This window comes from Trachemys scripta, chromosome 8 (genome assembly GCF_013100865.1).
Source record: "Trachemys scripta elegans isolate TJP31775 chromosome 8, CAS_Tse_1.0, whole genome shotgun sequence".
Taxonomy (NCBI): Eukaryota; Metazoa; Chordata; order Testudines; family Emydidae; genus Trachemys; species Trachemys scripta.
This window is the reverse complement of record NC_048305.1, coordinates 93,044,386-93,063,215: the sequence shown is the minus strand read 5'-3', so window position 1 is coordinate 93,063,215 and position 18,830 is coordinate 93,044,386. Positions and strand designations below refer to the sequence as shown.

The following is an 18,830-nucleotide window of genomic DNA, read 5'->3' as shown; positions in this document are numbered from 1 at the left end:
CAAGCCTGTCTTTAATTTTGACTGACAGTCCCTCTAAATGCATACTTAGGTTGCAAGCTCTTTGGGGCAGAGACCATCTCTTTGTGTTTGTAAACTGTCTAGCACAATGGGGCCTTGGTCCATGATTAGGGTGCCTAGTGCTACCGTAATACAAATAATGACGAGACCATTAATTGATAAATGGGCATTGTTATCTGTATGCGTAGTCACATGTGTAAATTTCTCATTCGCATGGGTCACTGATAGTGCACACAGACCTATGCGCACAAAGTAAGCTCAGAACTGTACACAAAATAAGAGGTCTTGTTTAGACAATTTGAAGCATTTGTTGTTAAGTTGCACTTCTGTAAGATTACAACAACGCAAAGGGAATATATGCAGGTACAAATACATAATAATGCATATTGGTGTGGTTGTCTGAATGCTGAAAAAAATGGTAATACTTTGAAGGACTGGAGCATTGTATAATTTTATTTTCATTCATATATATTCCATACATAAAAGTTCAGGTTGTGTGGTTTCCTTAAAGCAGAGGAGATGTAATAGGTGTATTTTTTGGTCACCTGGGTTTGAAGATCATAAAGAATCACTTGAATAAAGATACCTGACCTAGAATCAGTGCTTCGGTTATAATTCGATCAAACCCTTCATTCTTGAGCCTAGCAACAACTGCAGTCACAACGCGCTCACAGCGCAAGCTCCCTTGAGGCTGTGAGGCTGCTGTTCCTAAATTCACCACTAGGGGGTGATGAAACTGGGACTTTAGGAACAGTGGCTTTGGGGCAGGGATGTTGTCTGGTTTCAGCTGCAAGTTTGTGGTGATTTTTCTTCTGGCTCCTCTCTTTCAACCACTTCATTCTGTTGGGCCGTTTCCGTGTGACTGTGCAAAGAGGGACTTGCCTACTTACTGGAGCCAAAATACACATTCATCATTCCGCAAAGTACCAGGTAGTGTTACATGGCCTCTTGGACCAGGCCCTTCCCCTGTGCAATGTTTATGTGAATGAAACAGAAGCCTGATAAGCTCGGCTCCTTGGGATCAAAACCTATTTTTCCACTTGGTGTTTGTATATGCAGGTGAAAATCTTTAAGATTATGCTGCAGTGGAGTTGCGAGGGTGGGGGAGGAGGTGTTCCATAGAAACACGTTGTGAGGAAGAACCACATTGCAGCACGTCCCATTTGTTGAGGCATAGGCCTTACGAAAGGTGATACCCCGGGATTGCCTCTAGGTGGCGCGCTGACCGTCTCACTCCGTGTCAAGGGATGACTCAGGGGAGCACATTCAAATGCCTTGCACACAAGCCAACTACTCCGAATAATACAGAAATACTTCAGTGACCACTCTTGATTTTGGGAAATAGAAAAATCCCAGCCTTTAGGGTCTAAGGCTGGGGGGGGAGGTGTACTAAGGAAGAAAGTTTTAACTTCAAGACATATTAACTGAAGTCACCCCCTCCTTGCTAAAGACACATTAGCCTGCAAGCTCATTCCCCCAGCCAGATTTCCTGTATGGAGCTGGGGAGAGGGGCATGTGATATTGCCCAGATGAAGTGAACAGTGGACGGGGCCTGGATATAACGTTTACAAGTTTTCTTTTTGGGAATGAGGGTAGCGGGCACCAAGATATACGAAAAGGGAGAGGGGGAATCAGCTCCACTTGTAGGGGGAGGGGGAATGGGGTAGATGAATGGACAGTGTGGGATGTCTGCGTCTCCCATGGCACCTGTTACAGCATGACTCGGTTCCAACCCCCGTGCATCTCCCCAGTACCAAAAAGAAATCTGGAGCGTCCGCACTGTTCTCCGCTGGCTCGCTCCCTTTGAAAGTCTGCGGCCAGCGGGAGTTTTACCAAGTCGCTCTACGGATCGCTCCTTCCAGCTCAGGATGAAGCTGTTCTCAATATGTTTCATAAGACAATTTGTTAGCAGCGGTGCCTCTTGCTAAGGCAAGCAGGTGGTCAGGGACCCCTTTGCAGATCAGTCGAGCCGTGGGGAACTGCCAGGCTCGGCGCAAAGACTCTTCGCCACCAGCGCTGGGGAACCGCAGAGGTGGTTTTCCTGCGTGCCTTTACTTCGGTTTTTCGGTTCTTTACGCAGCCCAGAGCCGTGTGCGCTACTGCTGAAGTCTCTGTCCCCCGATTGTCTTTGGGGAAAGAGTCTAGCAAAGATACAACCCCGTTCACATGGAGCTCCACTGACGTGCCTACCGAATAGCGGTCGATTGAAAGCAACGGGGATTGTGGCCATTAGCCTAAATGGGAGCTCGAGCGGGCCTTTTACTTCTGTTCTTTGCTACGATGACTGAACGAGAGGGACTGCTCCCAGTGAAGTCAGTGAAAGTTCAGGTGGCAGTTTGGTCTGCATAAAGACAAATCTCCTATGAAAGTAGACAGGGGCTAGGCTCCAGAAATTATATATATATATATAACGAAAACCAGGTAAAATCTATATTAAATTGGATCTATGCATGATTGCACCACGTTTTACACTTTTAGACATAGCATTTTTCTATTTTCTCTAGCTAATATATTACTAGTTTGTTTGTATATCTTCCTTAATCTGTTGCCTACATTATTGCCACATTATGAGTACATGGTGTTAGGCAGTGCGTCAATCCTCCTTGATTTAAAAATAGTAGAATAGGGTTTGTTGGTTGGTTTGTTTCGCTAGGAGATAACGTGAAATGGCAATACGTAATTGAGTAGTGATTAGATGTGGAGACCAACAAATGAAAAAAAAATGTATTTGGTTACACTGCTTAAAACATTAATCACATAACGTTGTTACGTTATATTAGCAAAATATCCTTATCATCAAAAGCTATTTATCTTTCAATCTCCCCAATAGAGCACAGCCTGCAATGTGTATTATTATTTTATGGTTTTAATTACATGATGTCGGTTGAATATATTTTACACGTGGTATTTAAACAATTAAAGGCAACGTTATTAAAAGTACTGGACTAAACTCTGCCAAACCTCGTAAGAGCACGTTACAAATACTGGAACAGTGAACACCAGCTGTCTTTTAATTCACTGTTAACTTTTTAAAGAAAACCAGTCGCACTGCAGTTCAACTTTGTTTTGTTCTGCGGCCTAATGGAAGTTTGGGGGCTAAGGGGCTGAACCTTAGTTCTTTCCTATGATCCCACTGTTTAAATCGAATTAGACAGTAATTGATTTAAAAAAAACATGTATTTAATTTGAAGTAAGTCCTCCTGTATCATTTTAGTCATTACATGCAAATTACAGACCTCATCTTGCTGTCTACTTCGGTAAAACTCCCTTTGATTTCTCTGAAGTTTGGCTTCAGGATCAGGCCCTGTGCATTGTGATAAGGAGTCAGTATGCAGCACTTTTCCAGTCCCTCCGGAGTGGTGCGGGGTAGTAGTTTGCACTTAAAAAAAAAAAAAAAAAAAACACTAGGTTACTTTAATGTCACCAGCCAAAAGACAGGGAGTGACTCTCTCATAATAGACCTTCTGTCGGATATTGTGAGTATTTTGTGCCAAAATACAGAAGGTGAACTTCTAACATTCACAAAGCGGGTGTAGTTGCAAGTCACTCTGGCATGGAACTAATGATCCATGAACACACACATTTCATAACAGGAGAAAGTAAAACTATCTAGCAACTCTGTGGCCTAGCAATGAAATCAAAGCGTGTCTCAGTATTTCCTAGAAAGGATTAGTGACCAAGAACTAACAGGCGACTGTAAAAAAAAAAAAAAGGACCTTTGAATAAAATCATCTAAAATGAAATGATTGGTTGTGGCTTTTCAGAGACCAATTTGTCACATGTGGTAACATGCAGATAGGGATGAACTAGGATCGATTCGGTATCACCAGCGACACAGGCAGTGAGGCCCAATCCTAGACTGATGCCAGCCAAAGGAAGTTTATGGAGGAGGTCTCTAATCTCTGCAAAGGCAACCAGGCCCGATCCTGCCTTGAATGAAGTCAAGGGGCGTTTTAGGAGCACGCCTCCGAGCTGCCTAGATTGAATAACTTTATATGATTAAATCTGCTCGACTTTTTTTGTAATGACCCGTAAGGCAAAGCCATGACCAGGATGGATGCAGCCAGTGCTGGGCACCCCGGAGGTGTGTCTGACACGTGCCAGGCTGGAGAGGGGGCTGGGCGGAAGGGAAGGGGGTGAATACCCTGGATGTGCTGATCGCCGCGGCTCTGTTTATAGGCTGAAGTTCCAACCCGGCCATAAAGATAACAGACGCCATAAAGTTACTAATCGGAGCCCCAGGCAGTGAAATGATAATTGCTCATAAATTGCTCCTTTGGCCCAAGGGTACAAGTGACTTCAGCGCTGTTGTACGACTCCAAATAAATGGTTTGGGGGTTTTTTTATGCTTAAATTGTTGACTTGAAACGTGTGTGTGTGTGTCATGCACATCTGTCCAGCCTCAAGTCAGATAGCCAGGGTGAACCGGAGTCTCTTGGTGGCTCTCCCTCCGCCACCCCACCCCCCACTGGAGCACACCCAGGATTGAGGGAGGGAGGCAGGTTCTGCTGCCCTTGGTCGGGAGCGTGGCGCCCTGTAGGATCCAGGGTGCTGCTGGGCCGTGTCTCGTGTGTGCCTTGCAACACCCCAACTGCCTACAGCCATTGTCAGCAGCGCTCTGCTCTGGCACAGCTGGAAACTGACTCGTCCCTGCTGCTCGGCTTGGCCGGCCGGCTCCATGCAGCGAGGGCCCGTGACTTGCCGTCTTTGCTGGACGTGAAAACGGATCGAAATCTTCCGTCCTCCCCCAGCCGCGCCCCCTCCCTCCTGTTTCCAGGGAGGATTCCTCCCGGGCCCCATCCTGCTCTCCCCGAAGTCTTTAATGGCGGCGGGATCGGGCCCTGCCGGGGCTATAGACGCCTGTTGGCGTCAGGGTAGATCTCACTCTAGGGCGCGCAAGGAGGGCAGGGTGCAACCTCCCAGCTGGGGGAGAAGCGCCCTGGGCTAGAGGGAGCTGTCTAAAAGGGCCCGCAGTCCTTGCCCCAGTTAGGGGGGATCTGACTCCTGAAGGGTTTACAGGATACATTGGAAACCCCCTGGACGCTGGGTATGGCCATGAGTATGCGGCAAAGGGCTTTGCCCCCCATCTCTGGCTGCTCAGCTAACCTGGGTTTTCCGGGCAGCAGGAGCTGAACTGGTTTCTAGTGGGGATTGGAAATGGTCCCTGGGTTCTTGTAGGGGGCTAGGCTGGATATAGGACGTCCTAGGAGAGATTATTCTCAGGGGAAGTGTCAGCTTTGTCTCCCAAAAGAGCACCACGATCAGGAGTCAGGCAATGGGCAGGCCTTCTCTGTGTTCACAGTTGCTTGTCTGCGCTCCTGGGGGACAGCAAAATCACTCTGGACCCCCCTCAACCTACCCTGGGCACCTAACCGCTTCTGTGGAGGGACAAGCTCGCCTAAGCCCCCTGGCAAGTTTGCCTTACTGTGTTGATCTTATTATTTTAAGTTCTCCGAGGTGCCTTGAGCCAGGTAAGTCAGTGGAGAGAACAGAAGTTCTAGCTCTAGGCCTCATAACACTCACCCTTCAACCAAATTCAAAAGCCAAATGGCGAAACTGTCTCTTCTCCGTGGGTTGGGCTGTGGGCAGAGGTTTCTTTTATGATCTGTCTAGTCAATTGATGCTCCCCCCACTCTGAGTTTTGTGCTGATTTGGCGTCAACCCCGACTCCTGTTAATCTTTCTCGCCCTCTCATTTAAGGGGGGGGCATACATGATTTTTTTTCTCGGTAGTATTGATATATATTCTCTCATCTCTTTTCTGACTGACTTACATGACTTGCAGCCTCACATCCTCTAAATAAACAGTCTCCGCTTTGATTTGTGCTAATTACACTGATGCTGTGATGTGGTTTAATTTCAATAGTGCTTGCAGCAGTTGAAAATTTCCTACAGAGTTGGTGGGAATTTTTTTTTTTTTTGGCATGATTGTAAACTTTATCTTCACCTTCAGCTTTATATTTATAATCTTATATTATATTATCAGGTGGATGAGGGACTTCAGCACCGGCCTTTGCAACTGTAGTGTGAAATGCTTAAATCTTGGAGAGAGGGTATTTCTACAAAGAAAAAAAAACCCCAAAACTTTATTACATACAGTGTTCTAAATACTGGACTAGTAATGTAGCTTTCTTTTACCTTCTGACTTAATTTTTTTAACTCTACATTTTCCTCTATGAAGTTGTACCATTTTCCCAACTGAAGGCCAGAGGTAACAGTTTACATAGAGGTTTAATGTTACAGCGACGATATGTCTGTAATCTTTAGAGTCACGGTATGTTAGAACACAATGCCAAAATTCTCTTAGTGTACAAAGTTTGGAGCCTAGTAATAAGTTTTGAAAATGCAAAATTAGGTTTAAATCTATATTAATTTTTTAAAAAATTGTAAGGAGTGGAAAATAAATCTGAAGATTTGATTTGTGATGAGGCACTTGTTCCCTCTTCTCTCTCACTAACAAGCTTTGAGTTAGAGAAAATGTTTGCATCCCACTAGTGTGCTAGTCCCTTTGGGTGTTTATATATAAATCCCCATTTTAACACAGGTATGTTATACGTATCAGTTGTTTGTAGACATTATAAAGTATAATGTGTGTGTGGTTATCTTATCATACAGGGAGTTTCAAAAGTGTCTCGGTGACTTAGGAAAACAAGTATAATTGACTTTCAATTAAACCTGTGGCTCTAAAGCCACTTTTGAAACTCCCACCCATAATGCGTGTGTATATATTTCTAACTTCGATTGACATAAGAGAACAAAATGGCACTCTGTTCACATCAATAATCCACCGACATGGGTCACAATAGTAAGAATGGACCTAGTAGACCTTGGAAGGAAATGTTACGATTTATTGTCAATACGGATTATAGCAATGCTACAAATACTTTTCAGATTGTCTTTCGCTACCATTAAAAAATGCATCTAGAATGCACATGCAAAACTGCATTAGTTGTGCTAAATGCCTAACTTGAACATGTGAAAACATTCTGTGTTCAGGTTTCCACTCAGTCCTTAGGTAACTCACCAGCCGTACGTTGATAGGAGTGTAGCTCCTGTGCTGTGTTCCGTTTCACACCGACTCCGATCACTGTAATACCTCGTCACCAGAGGGCAGGTGACAAGACGGAAGTGCTGATTACGAATGTCCTTACTTTTATCGATTTCCATTCACCGTCTGGACGTTACCTGAAGGGCTTTGTGTTAATTGCAGGGATTTACAGCCAGTTAATAAAACAAGAATAGTAACAGACATAATATAAATGTTGTGCAAAACCGTGCTGGCAGGATTTGCAGAATGACTCAACAGCTCTTAATAGAGGCACCTCGCTCTATTTTAAATGCATCTATGAATGCCGACTCAAAATATATACATTTGACAAGTATCCGTCTCTACTGTAGAATTCATTGGGAGCCATAATACATATATAAATAGAGAGAGAGGGTGAGTGTGTGTGTCCCCTGAAAGATACTATAGATATACATATAGGTCTCTCGGGAGCCTTCTAGTGCATTTTGACCACAACCCAAGACCCTTTAAAGAAAGTTTAGCAATTAATTGTTGGCATAAGAGATTATAAAGCAAGGCTGCCTTTCGCCTCTCTTACGTGCAGATGCCTCCCTGGTCTCTCTTCCCCACCATACGTTCTCCAAAGAAACCTCTACTGAAGCGTGTCCAGCGTGTGAATACCTTTAAAGCCAAGTTTCGTCGCAACTCAGTTCTAGTGCGTTTCTTTTAAAAATTGTGTGAGAGCGAGCAAAGGAGAGGGGGTTTTGCTTCCCAGTGACCAGATTCCCATAGAGTCTGCGTTAACGTCAGTTTCACCCTCTCCTACGTGCTTGTCTCACCGTCTAGTTTTGTTCAGACTTTATTTTCTTCCAAGCTGCATTACAGAGCGCTTGTCCACGCTGGGGGGAAAGATCCCTTTTGTCTTTTATTTCCCACTTCCCTCTGTTCAACAATCCGGATTTTTTTTTTCTTTCTCTTTCACTAGATCTGGCCACAAATAGCTTATCTCTCTCTCTCTCTTTCTGTGTGTGTGCGCGTGATTTAAAGTGGCATAATTGAGAGCTGGGGCTGGAGCAGTGAATGATTCGCTGTGATAAATCAGCTTGGCTGTCTTCAGTACTGTACTTCCATTATTCATCTCAATGCGTGTTGGTTTATACGATGGACGTAGACTGCGGCAAAAAAAAAAAAAAAAAAAATCATCACAACACCACCGCGATGCAGCTGCTAACCTCTGCATCAACAGCGGCAGCGGCTGGTGGAGGACTGGGCACAGCACGGATTGATTATCCCCCCCACTCCCCCCCAAAGCTCAGTGCAGCGCAGCCATTCGAAATGAATTGACTGTAGAATAACCACTGGATGAATGTGGATTCGGTTCTCTACCTACGGCTCATTTTGTGTTTTGGGGGTTTTCTCATGACCTTTTTTTCCCCCCTCTTTCTTTTTCTGTACCTTAAATGAAAATGGCTACCATTGACTTCATGAATAATTGGGAAGGCAGACTTGGCAGCTTATGAGACGATGCTTTTTTTTAAAACACCTTTTATTTTGTTCCCTCCTTCTCCACCGATTCATGAGTGTGGGGGGGGGGGGGAGACGAGGAGGGGGGGAATATACAACTTTTTTTTTTGGTAGTGATCATTTTTATTCTGGCTTTGTGCCTTTACTCGGAGGAGTTAAAACCATCCCTGCTGCGAAATCAATTGTCGAATAAAAATTGTGATTTGTACAGTCTCTAGTACCATGGTCAATGTCAGTTTTACGTTGATGTGACTTCCAGCGATGCAGATGTTAGAGCGGATACTGCAGTCCTAGAGTTTACCTTCTGTATGTGCAAATAAAAGCAAATGGTTCTGGATTTTTAAGATTGAGGATTGACTAGCTCATAAAAGAAGTATCTGATTTGTCTGGGGCGGTGAAACGGGGTAACAATGACTCATGTTCCGTTGTTATGTTATTGATTGTGTCTAAATATTAAAGTGACATATACAAGGATTCTGGAAGACAGGTCTGGTGTATACAGGAGAAACAAGAAAGTGGGGGGGAAATCTCGAAAAATATTTTCCATTCATAAAAATGTCAGAATGTTTATACATGCCTTTATTTCTGTATCTGACTAAACAGCTATTATGGTATTGCCAGCTTCAAATGATAATTGCAATGTCGGTGAGACCTAATAATACAGTAGCACATATAATTTTAAACCACACCTCCTGTTTACTGTGATATAACTTTCCCAAAGTTTATTTGTGGCATTAAGAGAGTTTAAGTGCAGAACAAATTGAAAATGAGCAGCTCTGTTTCTATACATACTGTGTGTGGCTACTAGAGTTTCTACAGTTAGGGACAATCCAAATCTGAAGAGGATTAAAAAAATACATCTGTAGGGAAATGCTTATTTCCTGCCAAGGGGAAAAAAATCTGCAGGCAGAGGTTTTCCATGTTCTAAATGGAAAATTATATTTGATTTGATTTATGCTAAACTGCAATTGTAACAACACACCTGTTTCATAAAATGAGAACAGAACTTTAGAAAAAGCTACATTAAAAAAAATATGAGTTCACTGCATTTACACAGAATAACTGAGTCCCCTGTTGTGATGTGTGAGTGTATACAGGAGTAAAAACAGAACAAAAACCAAATGAACAAAACCAGGATTCATTAGTCCCTTTATAATCACATTTCCGTGCGTTTGTATTGTGTCTAGTTGCTAATAGTGTTAGCACTGCAATTGTCCCAACTTGATATGGAAATTAACACCCCTTTAAGATGAATAGAAGAAATTCTCTCCTTTTCTAGTGCTATTTTAGTCTGTTTCCAGAAGGTAAGTAGGTCATTGATTACAACAGCTCTACAACCACAAACTTACTTTTTTCAGAAGAAATATTATATTCTGCCAAATAAAGCAACCTGTGCAGAAAGATCCTACCTGACCCCATGTTGCCAATAACTAGGGATCTAGATTGCCAATACTTATAATGCAGCAGGTCTCAGAATTACAGTAATGAAGACTTGAAAAATGTTCTGATGCTAAAGCTAATGAATTTATTAGATGTTATACAAAACCTTTAGACTTTCTGAACAGCGGAGCAGGAGGCAAAAAAAAATTAAACTTGATCATATAATTTACTTGTTTAGAAAACCTAGAAAATGCTTCGACTCGAGCACATGCTGACAGAAGCACTATGCACACAAAAAGCAACAAGTAAACATTGGAATTTAATAATCAAACCTGAAGATTAGTATTAACATTTTAATCACTAGTGCTTCCTTGGCGAAAATGTTTAAAAATAAAAAGTGGATTTTGTAAAACTCAATACATAGAAAAGTTTCTGTCTTCCCTAGAGTGAATTCTACAACTTGCGTATAATATTTTCACATTTAGAGGAGATTTAATTTGGGCTTGTAGGAGTATTTTGATAACATAGAAAAAACAGATAAATATTGGCAAAACTTTTGTTCTCTTATATTTTTAAGTTCTCTTTACATCTTAGGAAAGTGATCAGCGTTCCACTGGCACACATTCTTACCCCTTATTTGGACACCTACCTCATATGATGGATTACACTATTTTGATAAATAAAGGCCTCATACATTCTCTAGTTCTTGGAGTGATTTGCGGACAGACATCTTTCAACATACACAGTACCAGAAGCAATAATACTGAAAGGTCAGATATTAGCATGCTGAGATTCTTCATGCCCAATCACCGTCCCCATGCACAAAGTTAGGAGAAATTTTGCCTGAAAAGTAGGATGCTCGTATTTTACAGACTTATTTCTAATAAAGAAAAATGCAAGGAACAAACATAGTACTTAAACAGATCACTAATTATTGCAGTTTGAGAAATATTATGTCTCGTCTTAATTTTAAACTTTATTGGTCACAGAGAAAAAAAGTTCAACATAGAACAATAGAGGAAAGAATTCCAAGTGTGGTATAAATAAAAGTCGTGAGTAGTCTTTCATTATACTCCCCCATTTTCTCTGAGTCATAACTTTTCTATAAAGTATACTGCAGTTGCTGAGTGTTAATCTTATTCTATTAAATTCAATTAACATCTTCCAAGCCATATTTTCACCTCAACTATTAAATTTCAGATTCAGTATGTAGTACGTGAACACAAGACAAATCACTGTACTCAATGGGCTGTTTTCATGTGGTAGCAAAATAGTACCAAAAGTAAACAAACTGACTAAGTTTGGGGAGTATATTGTCATAAACACAAAAATGTGCATGTATAAAAATATATAGTAGGTATCTCATATTATAACAGAATTTTCAAAATTTGACTGATCCTACACTCCTTACTCAAGCAAAATGACTACCAAAGAGTTCAGGATTAGGTCCAAAATTATGTGACACATTATTTAGGCTGAACTGTGATTTGGAAAGAAAGATGCATCAGTACTGGAGACTGTAATCACTCAGTACCACTGCAGAGTCATTTATTGCCCTTGAGAAAGGTGTCTGTCGGTTTTACATAAAGAAGAGAGAGTTGAATAACACAATGTGACTGTATAAAAAAAGTTTCTGTATATTACTTTACACGTATGTTCTTCCATGTTTGTGGCCTAGTAGTTTAACAAGCATGATGATGGTTTGCACCAAACGGGGAAGGGTCTGTCTTTTTAGTACGCATTTGTACAGTGCCTAACTCGTGGTACTGAGCTCTGACTAGGTGCTACTGCAATACAAATAAAATAATAATGATTTTCTGTCAATAACGCATCTTTAACTTATTAAATCAAAACTATTTTCACTATGAACTCTGTAGGTTGTAGTTTTCAAAATGAATCCTGTTTTCAAAGTACTATTTAAACTGAAAATCTATTTATTAAATTGTAAAAACTACAATCAAATGAGGAAAGAAAATAATGATTATTCTGGATCTCTGTCTCTGATTTCTGTTTTATTCCTGTCATTAGTTTGAACCCATCTGTTTGTAAGCTGCTATTTCTGTATAACTTGCAATACATAAAAGTATACGCTCATTTGGAAAATTCTGCAGAATTTTTCAGTGATCAGCTAGAACCAGGAGCAAAATGGACTTTCCCCCCAATATGTTGAAGAACAAAGACTGGATTAGTGAAAATGTAAAATGGAAAGCTTTAGCATGGCAGAAGGGACCAATGGTTAGAACACCAGCTTAGGCCTTCTGAGACCTGTGTTCAATTCCCTGCTCTACCACAGACTTCTCTCTGACTTTGGACAAGTCACTTGACTTCAGGGGGCTGTAGGAGCCTAAAATACCTTTGAGGATCTTAGTTTTAGTTCCCCATCTATAAAATTGAGATAATAGCACTTCCTCACCTTCCAGGGTTGTGGTGAGGATGAATACATTAAAGATTATGCAGTACTAGGCTGATGGCGCTATGTAAGTATCCAAGACAGATAGAAAGCTGCATATATGAAAATTTATTATTCACAGGAATTAAGTAATTTTAAATTAGTATTTTGGAATCAGATTTCCATCAAACCTATGTGTGTGTTCATTTAATCGAAAACAGTTGAGCCTGTCAGTTTACTGTCTCTGCAGGCTTATTTTACTGTTTAAGGGTTATATACCACTTTCATTAATTTTTTTTATAATTTATATTATAGCAGTGTCTAGATCCCCAGATTGGGGATCAGGGCCTACGGTGCCCCAATGAGCTCACAGACTGTAATCTTATTTTCAGCTTCTTCTAAAAGAATAGAAATGAACACACCAAGAAAGTATCATAGTAAATGTGTTTTGTCAGCCTTTTTTGAAGTATCTTTTGCGCAATAAATGATAGAACTGGGGGAAGGGGTAATGCCAACCCAGTCAATATCTAACAGCTTCCCCCCACCACACACAATCTTTTTATTGGAATAAGAAATGTCTTATGGTACACATCAAATGATGGGCTGTAGAGTAAGTGCTGAGGATTTAGCTCTATATAGTGCATGGTAAGTCTCTAAGGAACTGATTTTAAGCCAATTGGAGGCTTTTTATTCACTTCAGTGGGCTTGCAAACGGGTCCTGAAGTCCTGACTCTCAGAGGAGCTGACCGCCCTCAGTTCCCATTGACTTTGGTGTGAGTTGGAGTCAATAGTGTCCAGGGCTTCTCAGATGGTGGTCAGCACCTAGGAAGGTTGGGGTCCATGGCAGTTGAGCATGCTCAGAACCTTGAAAAAGGTAGTCAGCACTTTGGAGGATCAGGCCTCTAATGATCACAGTTTTATGTTAATATTGCCATGCTGTATAAAAACCTAATTGTTTTCTAAATTCCCCCTTATGTGACCCACCTCTTTTCCAAAAACCCAACATGTTCTACCTCCAATATCATTATTGCACACCTGCCCATCTGCAGATGTTCCAACAGTCCCAGTTTCGGGGGGGGGGGATAGTCTCGCTTTGCCCCCATCCCAGCTGAAGCAGAACATTTCTAACATTCAGGGCCACTAGGGAGGCAGCAGTGTGCCCCCTACCCCCAGTTTCAAAAGGCCACAAAGCAAGTTGCAGCCTGGTGCATGGAGTCATCGCAAGGGTTTGGCCCATGCTTCCTCCATCTCCTTTGGGGCAGACAGGCCAAACCTGAGTGGCACTGCACCCTTCTTTAGCCACTTGAAATGTATTGCGAGTATTCTTAGATAACTCTTGATAACATAGCAGACAATCCTTTGCCATGTTTCTTTTATCAACACTCTCAAGCGGACAAGGATAAAACATAGATGGTTTAATTTAATCTGAAGACAATATTTCATCATTTGATGATTTGCTAATAGGAACCATCTAAAAAAAGCCCCTCACTAAATAACAGAAGTTTATGCTAACCAGTAGCTACCATCTTTATTCACCAATTTTAGTTAACACTATAGTCTGGTAGATCTTTCAAGTTCTAATCTCGTCCACTTAATAGTATTAAATATTTGGGGGTAATCATGATACCCCAGCAGTCTTTACTCAGCTAAAGGGCCACACTGTACTATTAAAATAATTATAAAGTTCCAAAAATTATCAACTGCTTTTTTTTTTTGATGTTGCAATATCAAGAGCTCTCAAGCTTCCAATACATGATGCAATGCTTTTGCTGTCTGCTGTTAATTACACAAGCCTCCATCATCAAGGGTAGTTGGGGGTTAGGCTAGTTGATCTTTGCGGTCCCTTCTAACCCTGTGGTTCTATGATTCAGAGCTACACACAATTGACTGGTGGCTTTCTATTTCTCACGCCCTCTTCGGAGATTTTTTTTTAAATTAAGTTTAGCAGATTGTATTTTAGGAGTTGTCGATATCAGGGTTATCCTGCAAAAATGTCCAGAGCTAGTTAACAGACACAACGTCTTGCAAGGATGACACCAGGACTATTTTTGGGGCGCTGCAGAAGTTGAAGATGTTGTAGCCAGGAATTCGATGGCTGTAATGATAATCCACCCCCACCTTCAGATTTTCCAATAGTTCGGAGGGCAGGCACAGTTCGAATTAGAATCATGTTTTGTTGCATTTGATTTCAGAACTCAGCAGATTTAATACATTTCAGAGAGGAACTTTCCCCCACCCAGTGCAAATGGCTCTGCCGACCTCCCGGCCAGTTTTCTTGAACTAATTCAGTAACTTGCAAATAGCGGTAGGGTTTGTTTGCTTTTAAAAGGAGAGGCTCAGTTGCAACACAGCCGCACGACAGCATGCAGCAAACCATCTCCTTAGACCCCATCCCAATGTCCGCTTGCAGAAAAGACTTGCATTGCGTACAGATACACCCTACTCCTCTTCCTCCCGCCTGCCGCTGCATGGCTGGGGCCTACTGTAGGTGGACCTCTGTCCCGGCCCCGGCCGCAGCTCGAGCTGAATCCTGGAGCTCGCGTTGATGGGAGATCCAGGAGCTGCCATTGGCCAAGGGTGGGCCCCGTGCGTGCATCAGCCTCCTCCCTGTGCGTCCGTGGTTCCTATGCAAATTGCAGCGAATGCGGAAATAAACACGGGGAGGGGTGGGGGGAGGGAGAGAGAGAGAGACTGCCGAATCGATCGCAACTTCTGCAAAGTCTAACACAATCCAAACCACACAAGGCAAAGCCAGGGAGAGAGACTCTGAGAACCCAGCCAGCCCGGCTTGGATGGCTTTCAAAAAAGAGGAGAGAGAGTGAGAGAGAGACAGATTGCATTACAAATCCTTCTGATTTGGGAGTAAAGTTTTTTTTTAAAGAAAGAAACCTAACCAGCAGCCTGCAATTGGCTACAGCTTTTATTCTCTTCCGGGTTTTCAACGGTTCCAAGTTTATTTTAGATATTAAAAAAAAAAATTGAAAAAAGTGTCAACCTATGAAGCCAATCGTCTCAGCCTTGTAAAGTTTCTCACGTACTCTTTATACATTGCAATGGTACGTGGTGCATCTTAAACTTTCTATTTCCATGTTTTTATAAACAAAGATACTGTATGTAACGTGATACTTAATAGCTATTCTATTGCCGATACATTCATTGTCAGTGATTTGCTACAAAAAATAATGTGTAGCTGAATGTATTTCTGTGTTATGTGTGCAGGAGATAGCAGCTGTGTGGTTGGGTTTTGTTTTGTGTGTGTATATATATGCACTAGAGTTTCCTTCTTTTTTTTTCCCAGGGATTTCAGAAAACCGCTGAGCTTGACAGATTTTTTCCCTCTCCTAGCGCTTGCTTGGTTCCAAAAAGAAAAAAAAAATGTACGTGCTCGGGTCTGTAAAAAGACGTCTGGCATTGGCAGCCAACCCAGCACAAAAGGAAGTGTCTAGACTTTGCGTGTAATTGACACACGCCTTCTCTAATCAATGTTGCAAAGCTCCATGATGGACTAGAGGGCTGTCCAATGAGAGAGCAGCTTGGCTGTTGCAACGTTCGAATATCCCAAATGGGAGGGAAGCTGAGAGTGGGTTGGCCTTTTCCCCCCTCAAAGTTCTTTGAGCTCAGCAGGGGCCAATGTAGTTTCAAGCTGTCAAACCTGCTGCAAACTTCCGGATTTAGCAAAGCGCGCACACACACACACACACACACACACAAGTGTTTCTGCTAGTTTAGCAAAATGCTGAGTTAGGGTAATTTTAAAACAAATTGTATGTGCTTTGCTTTGCCTTTTGCACTTTAAAATAGATTAAAGGAATGCCAGGGTGATTAGACCACCCCTCCCCCTTCCCGTTGGCATTTTTGTGAAAGAAAAAGCTGCCAGTATTTCTCATGGGAAGTCGAGAAAGGCCCCCCTCAGATGCGTTGTGTGTTACTTTTGTCACTCTATATGTGTGTACAATGGATATTAGGTGATTGCACTAGAATGTTTAGCTGACTGCAGATGTCTTTGCACATTAACTGTTAAACGGGGCCAAAATTTAGGAAGATTTAGAAAGTGCTTTGGAAGACTAGCCGTGCGCCTTCCCCTCGCGTGTTAATCCTTTGTATGGTTGTTTATGGTTTTCTTAACCCATTAGTTACTGAATGGTGAATAGTGTGTACTGAGGTGCAGGAGGTCTGTGTTGGATTTGTTCACAGGCGACTGGCAGATGTTTTAGAAAGTTGGGGTGTGTTCGCGCGCGTGGATGGCTGGGTGGGTGTGGAGTAGGGGGAGACGGAGTTAAAGCTACCATCAGGAATGTAAGTAACCCGGGACTGATGAATCTGTACGTTTCTTCCTGTTACTAGTCTTCCCAGTGCAGAAGGTGCGAGTGTAGGAGATCAGTAACACACTAACTTGGAGTCGGGCCCGTAGTCCCCTGGATATAAGTCCCTGACACAAGTCCAGTGGAAATCTATTCCAACAGCTTGTCTTGGAGACTGTAGCTGGCAGGCGATGACTTAAAATATCCGACTCCTCTTTCCCTTGAGCGATGTAGGTACTTTGAAAGTTAACTAGAAATAGGATGGGTTCTTTTAGCTCTTTGGAAATAGCTCCCCAGGAGTTGACCCCTACGTCTTCCCGTGTGCTACTTAAGGCAGATTTTGGAGTCACAAAATTCACACATTGCACTTAGTTGTGTACAGACTGTCTTTCAAGGGTCCGTGATCGTGAGTTACTAGCAAGTGTTTTATTCCCAGAAAGCGGCTCATAGTAACCAAAGTGCAACAAAGCTGGAAAGAAAGAAAAAGAAAGAAAGAAAAAAAACACCTCCCCTTCGAGGTAACTGGCAAAGAAATTGTTGCTTTAACAAGTACAGAAAGTGAATAAAGGAGGGGGAAGGGGGCGAGTGTGGATGCTCAGTATTAGCCGAGGTCTGACTTCAGTGCGCATTGGGCGCCCAAGTCTAAATCATACTAATACGGCCTCACTATTAAGTACCTCCGAAATAGAAGAGAGTTCAGATGTACGTATAAGTGAACTCTCATTGACGTAATTTATATATCTAAGAGGATTTCACTAACGCTGGCAAGGTAAAGTTTCTGCAAATAAAACATTGTAAATGCAATGCCGGGCAAAGTGCCAGAAAGAATATGGATAGCAGGGATCATGGTAGAAGTCTCTCTCTCTCTCTTTAAGCAGACATCCCACCGCAAGGCAGCCTATAGCACTTTCAAAATAAATGGCTGAAGTCCCCATTTCCAATGTCTCCTTCCTAGCGGCTGATCTCCGGGTTTGCTTTAGTGCCTCGCTTATTTTGTGATGATTAAGGAATTTGCTTTAACTATGCTTCCCCGCCCCCACTTCTGCGTGCCTTTTAATAGCTTTATATGCCATCCGACGGTGATTTCTCTCGGAAACCCCCACCTCCCCCAGTTGCTTTGTTTGAACGTTCCTCTTGGAACTTTCACTGGGCGAAAGGAGGTTCTGAGCCAGTTGGGACCAGCGCTGTGCAAAGCTCCCCTCTCTCCTACCTTTTTCTGTAGGCTCATGATCCTAGAGTTTAAGCGTGCACAATGTGTGCTGGATTCGAGAAAGCGGATGTGAAGGGGTTTGGTGCTGAACTTGGATGCAGCCTCTGCCTAGAGGGCGCAAACAATCGTCCCACGTCCAAAAGTCTTACGAAGGGCGCCAAAAGTTACTTAAGATAATATTGCTAACCACAAAAAGCTGGAAATCGTGGAGCAGGGCTGCCTGCTGCACCGAAAGGACTGCTAGGGGCCCGATCCCGCATTCCCCGCGCACCTAGGATGCCTGTGGAGTTCATTATCTCGGAGCTCATGGAACTTCATGTTAGCTTGTATTTGGGTCGGACAGGGAATGGAGGATCGGGCCCCAGAATGGAAACTACCCCCCAGTGATTCACTTTATTCTTAAAACTATTTTTTTTTATAAAGAGATCTTACTGTGTATCCTCCTTTTTGCCGCAGGGCTCTAAATAGAGGCAAATGTAAACATTATAGCAACAAAAGAAAGTTGTAATAAGTTATAGAAGTTTTTTCTTTCTTTTTCTTTTTAAGGCATGCTTTGGTCAATATCTGCTCGCTGTGCCTCAGGTACATGTCTTGCTGTCAGCCAGAAACTTCTGTCGAGGAAACCTGAAGAGCAATGAAGTGATATATAGCAGCAAATATGTAGAGGAAAGTGTTTCTTGTCATTATTTGACTAACAGATACAGACCACTTTTTATCAAAGGAAAGCACTGAGTGAAAACAGCTCATTTTTCAGTTAGTCCAGGACATCCCCAGTTAAAGAAAGTCTTGTAGAGAACTTCCATCAAACATCGCCCTGGTAAATTCCAAGAATCTCTTTTCAGTCAGCAAATTCAGTGACGTACTAGCGAGGGAACAGAAATGAAAAAGTCTCCAGTTGGAGAGAGAGGATTTTTGTTACTTTTCTTACACCAGGTTTTCTGACAGAGCCTTTTCTTTGAGCAGCAATGGGCACAGGGATTAACACTCCTGAACTTGTTGTGAA

The 18,830-nt window shown here is 42.4% G+C and overlaps 1 protein-coding gene and 2 long non-coding RNA genes across 4 annotated transcripts in view; 1 reads left to right on the top strand and 2 right to left on the bottom strand.

Moving 5' to 3' along the window:
• Positions 1-291: 291 nt before the first annotated feature.
• Positions 292-8,185, bottom strand: LOC117881969. 2 transcript variants are annotated; one of them, XR_004646905.1, is made up of 3 exons: positions 7,042-8,185; positions 3,255-3,397; positions 292-2,359 (listed from the first exon to the last, which is right to left on the bottom strand). It is a non-coding gene; the product is annotated as an uncharacterized LOC117881969 (long non-coding RNA). The 2 variants fall into 2 exon arrangements; XR_004646904.1 differs by lacking the exon at positions 292-2,359 and having other exon boundaries at positions 2,382-3,397; positions 7,042-7,210; positions 7,705-8,182.
• A 1,867-nt stretch (positions 8,186-10,052) lies between these two features.
• LOC117881970 lies at positions 10,053-17,893 on the bottom strand. Its single transcript, XR_004646906.1, has 2 exons — positions 17,828-17,893; positions 10,053-14,940 (listed from the first exon to the last, which is right to left on the bottom strand). It is a non-coding gene; the product is annotated as an uncharacterized LOC117881970 (long non-coding RNA).
• NFIA (nuclear factor I A) overlaps positions 15,026-18,830 on the top strand; it is a 308,432-nt gene continuing 304,627 nt past the window's right edge. Inside the window, exon 1 of the mRNA XM_034779865.1 lies at positions 15,026-15,372. Within this exon, the coding sequence (XP_034635756.1) occupies positions 15,370-15,372 (3 nt within the window). The 5' untranslated portion in view covers positions 15,026-15,369. The remainder of the gene's footprint in view (positions 15,373-18,830) is intronic.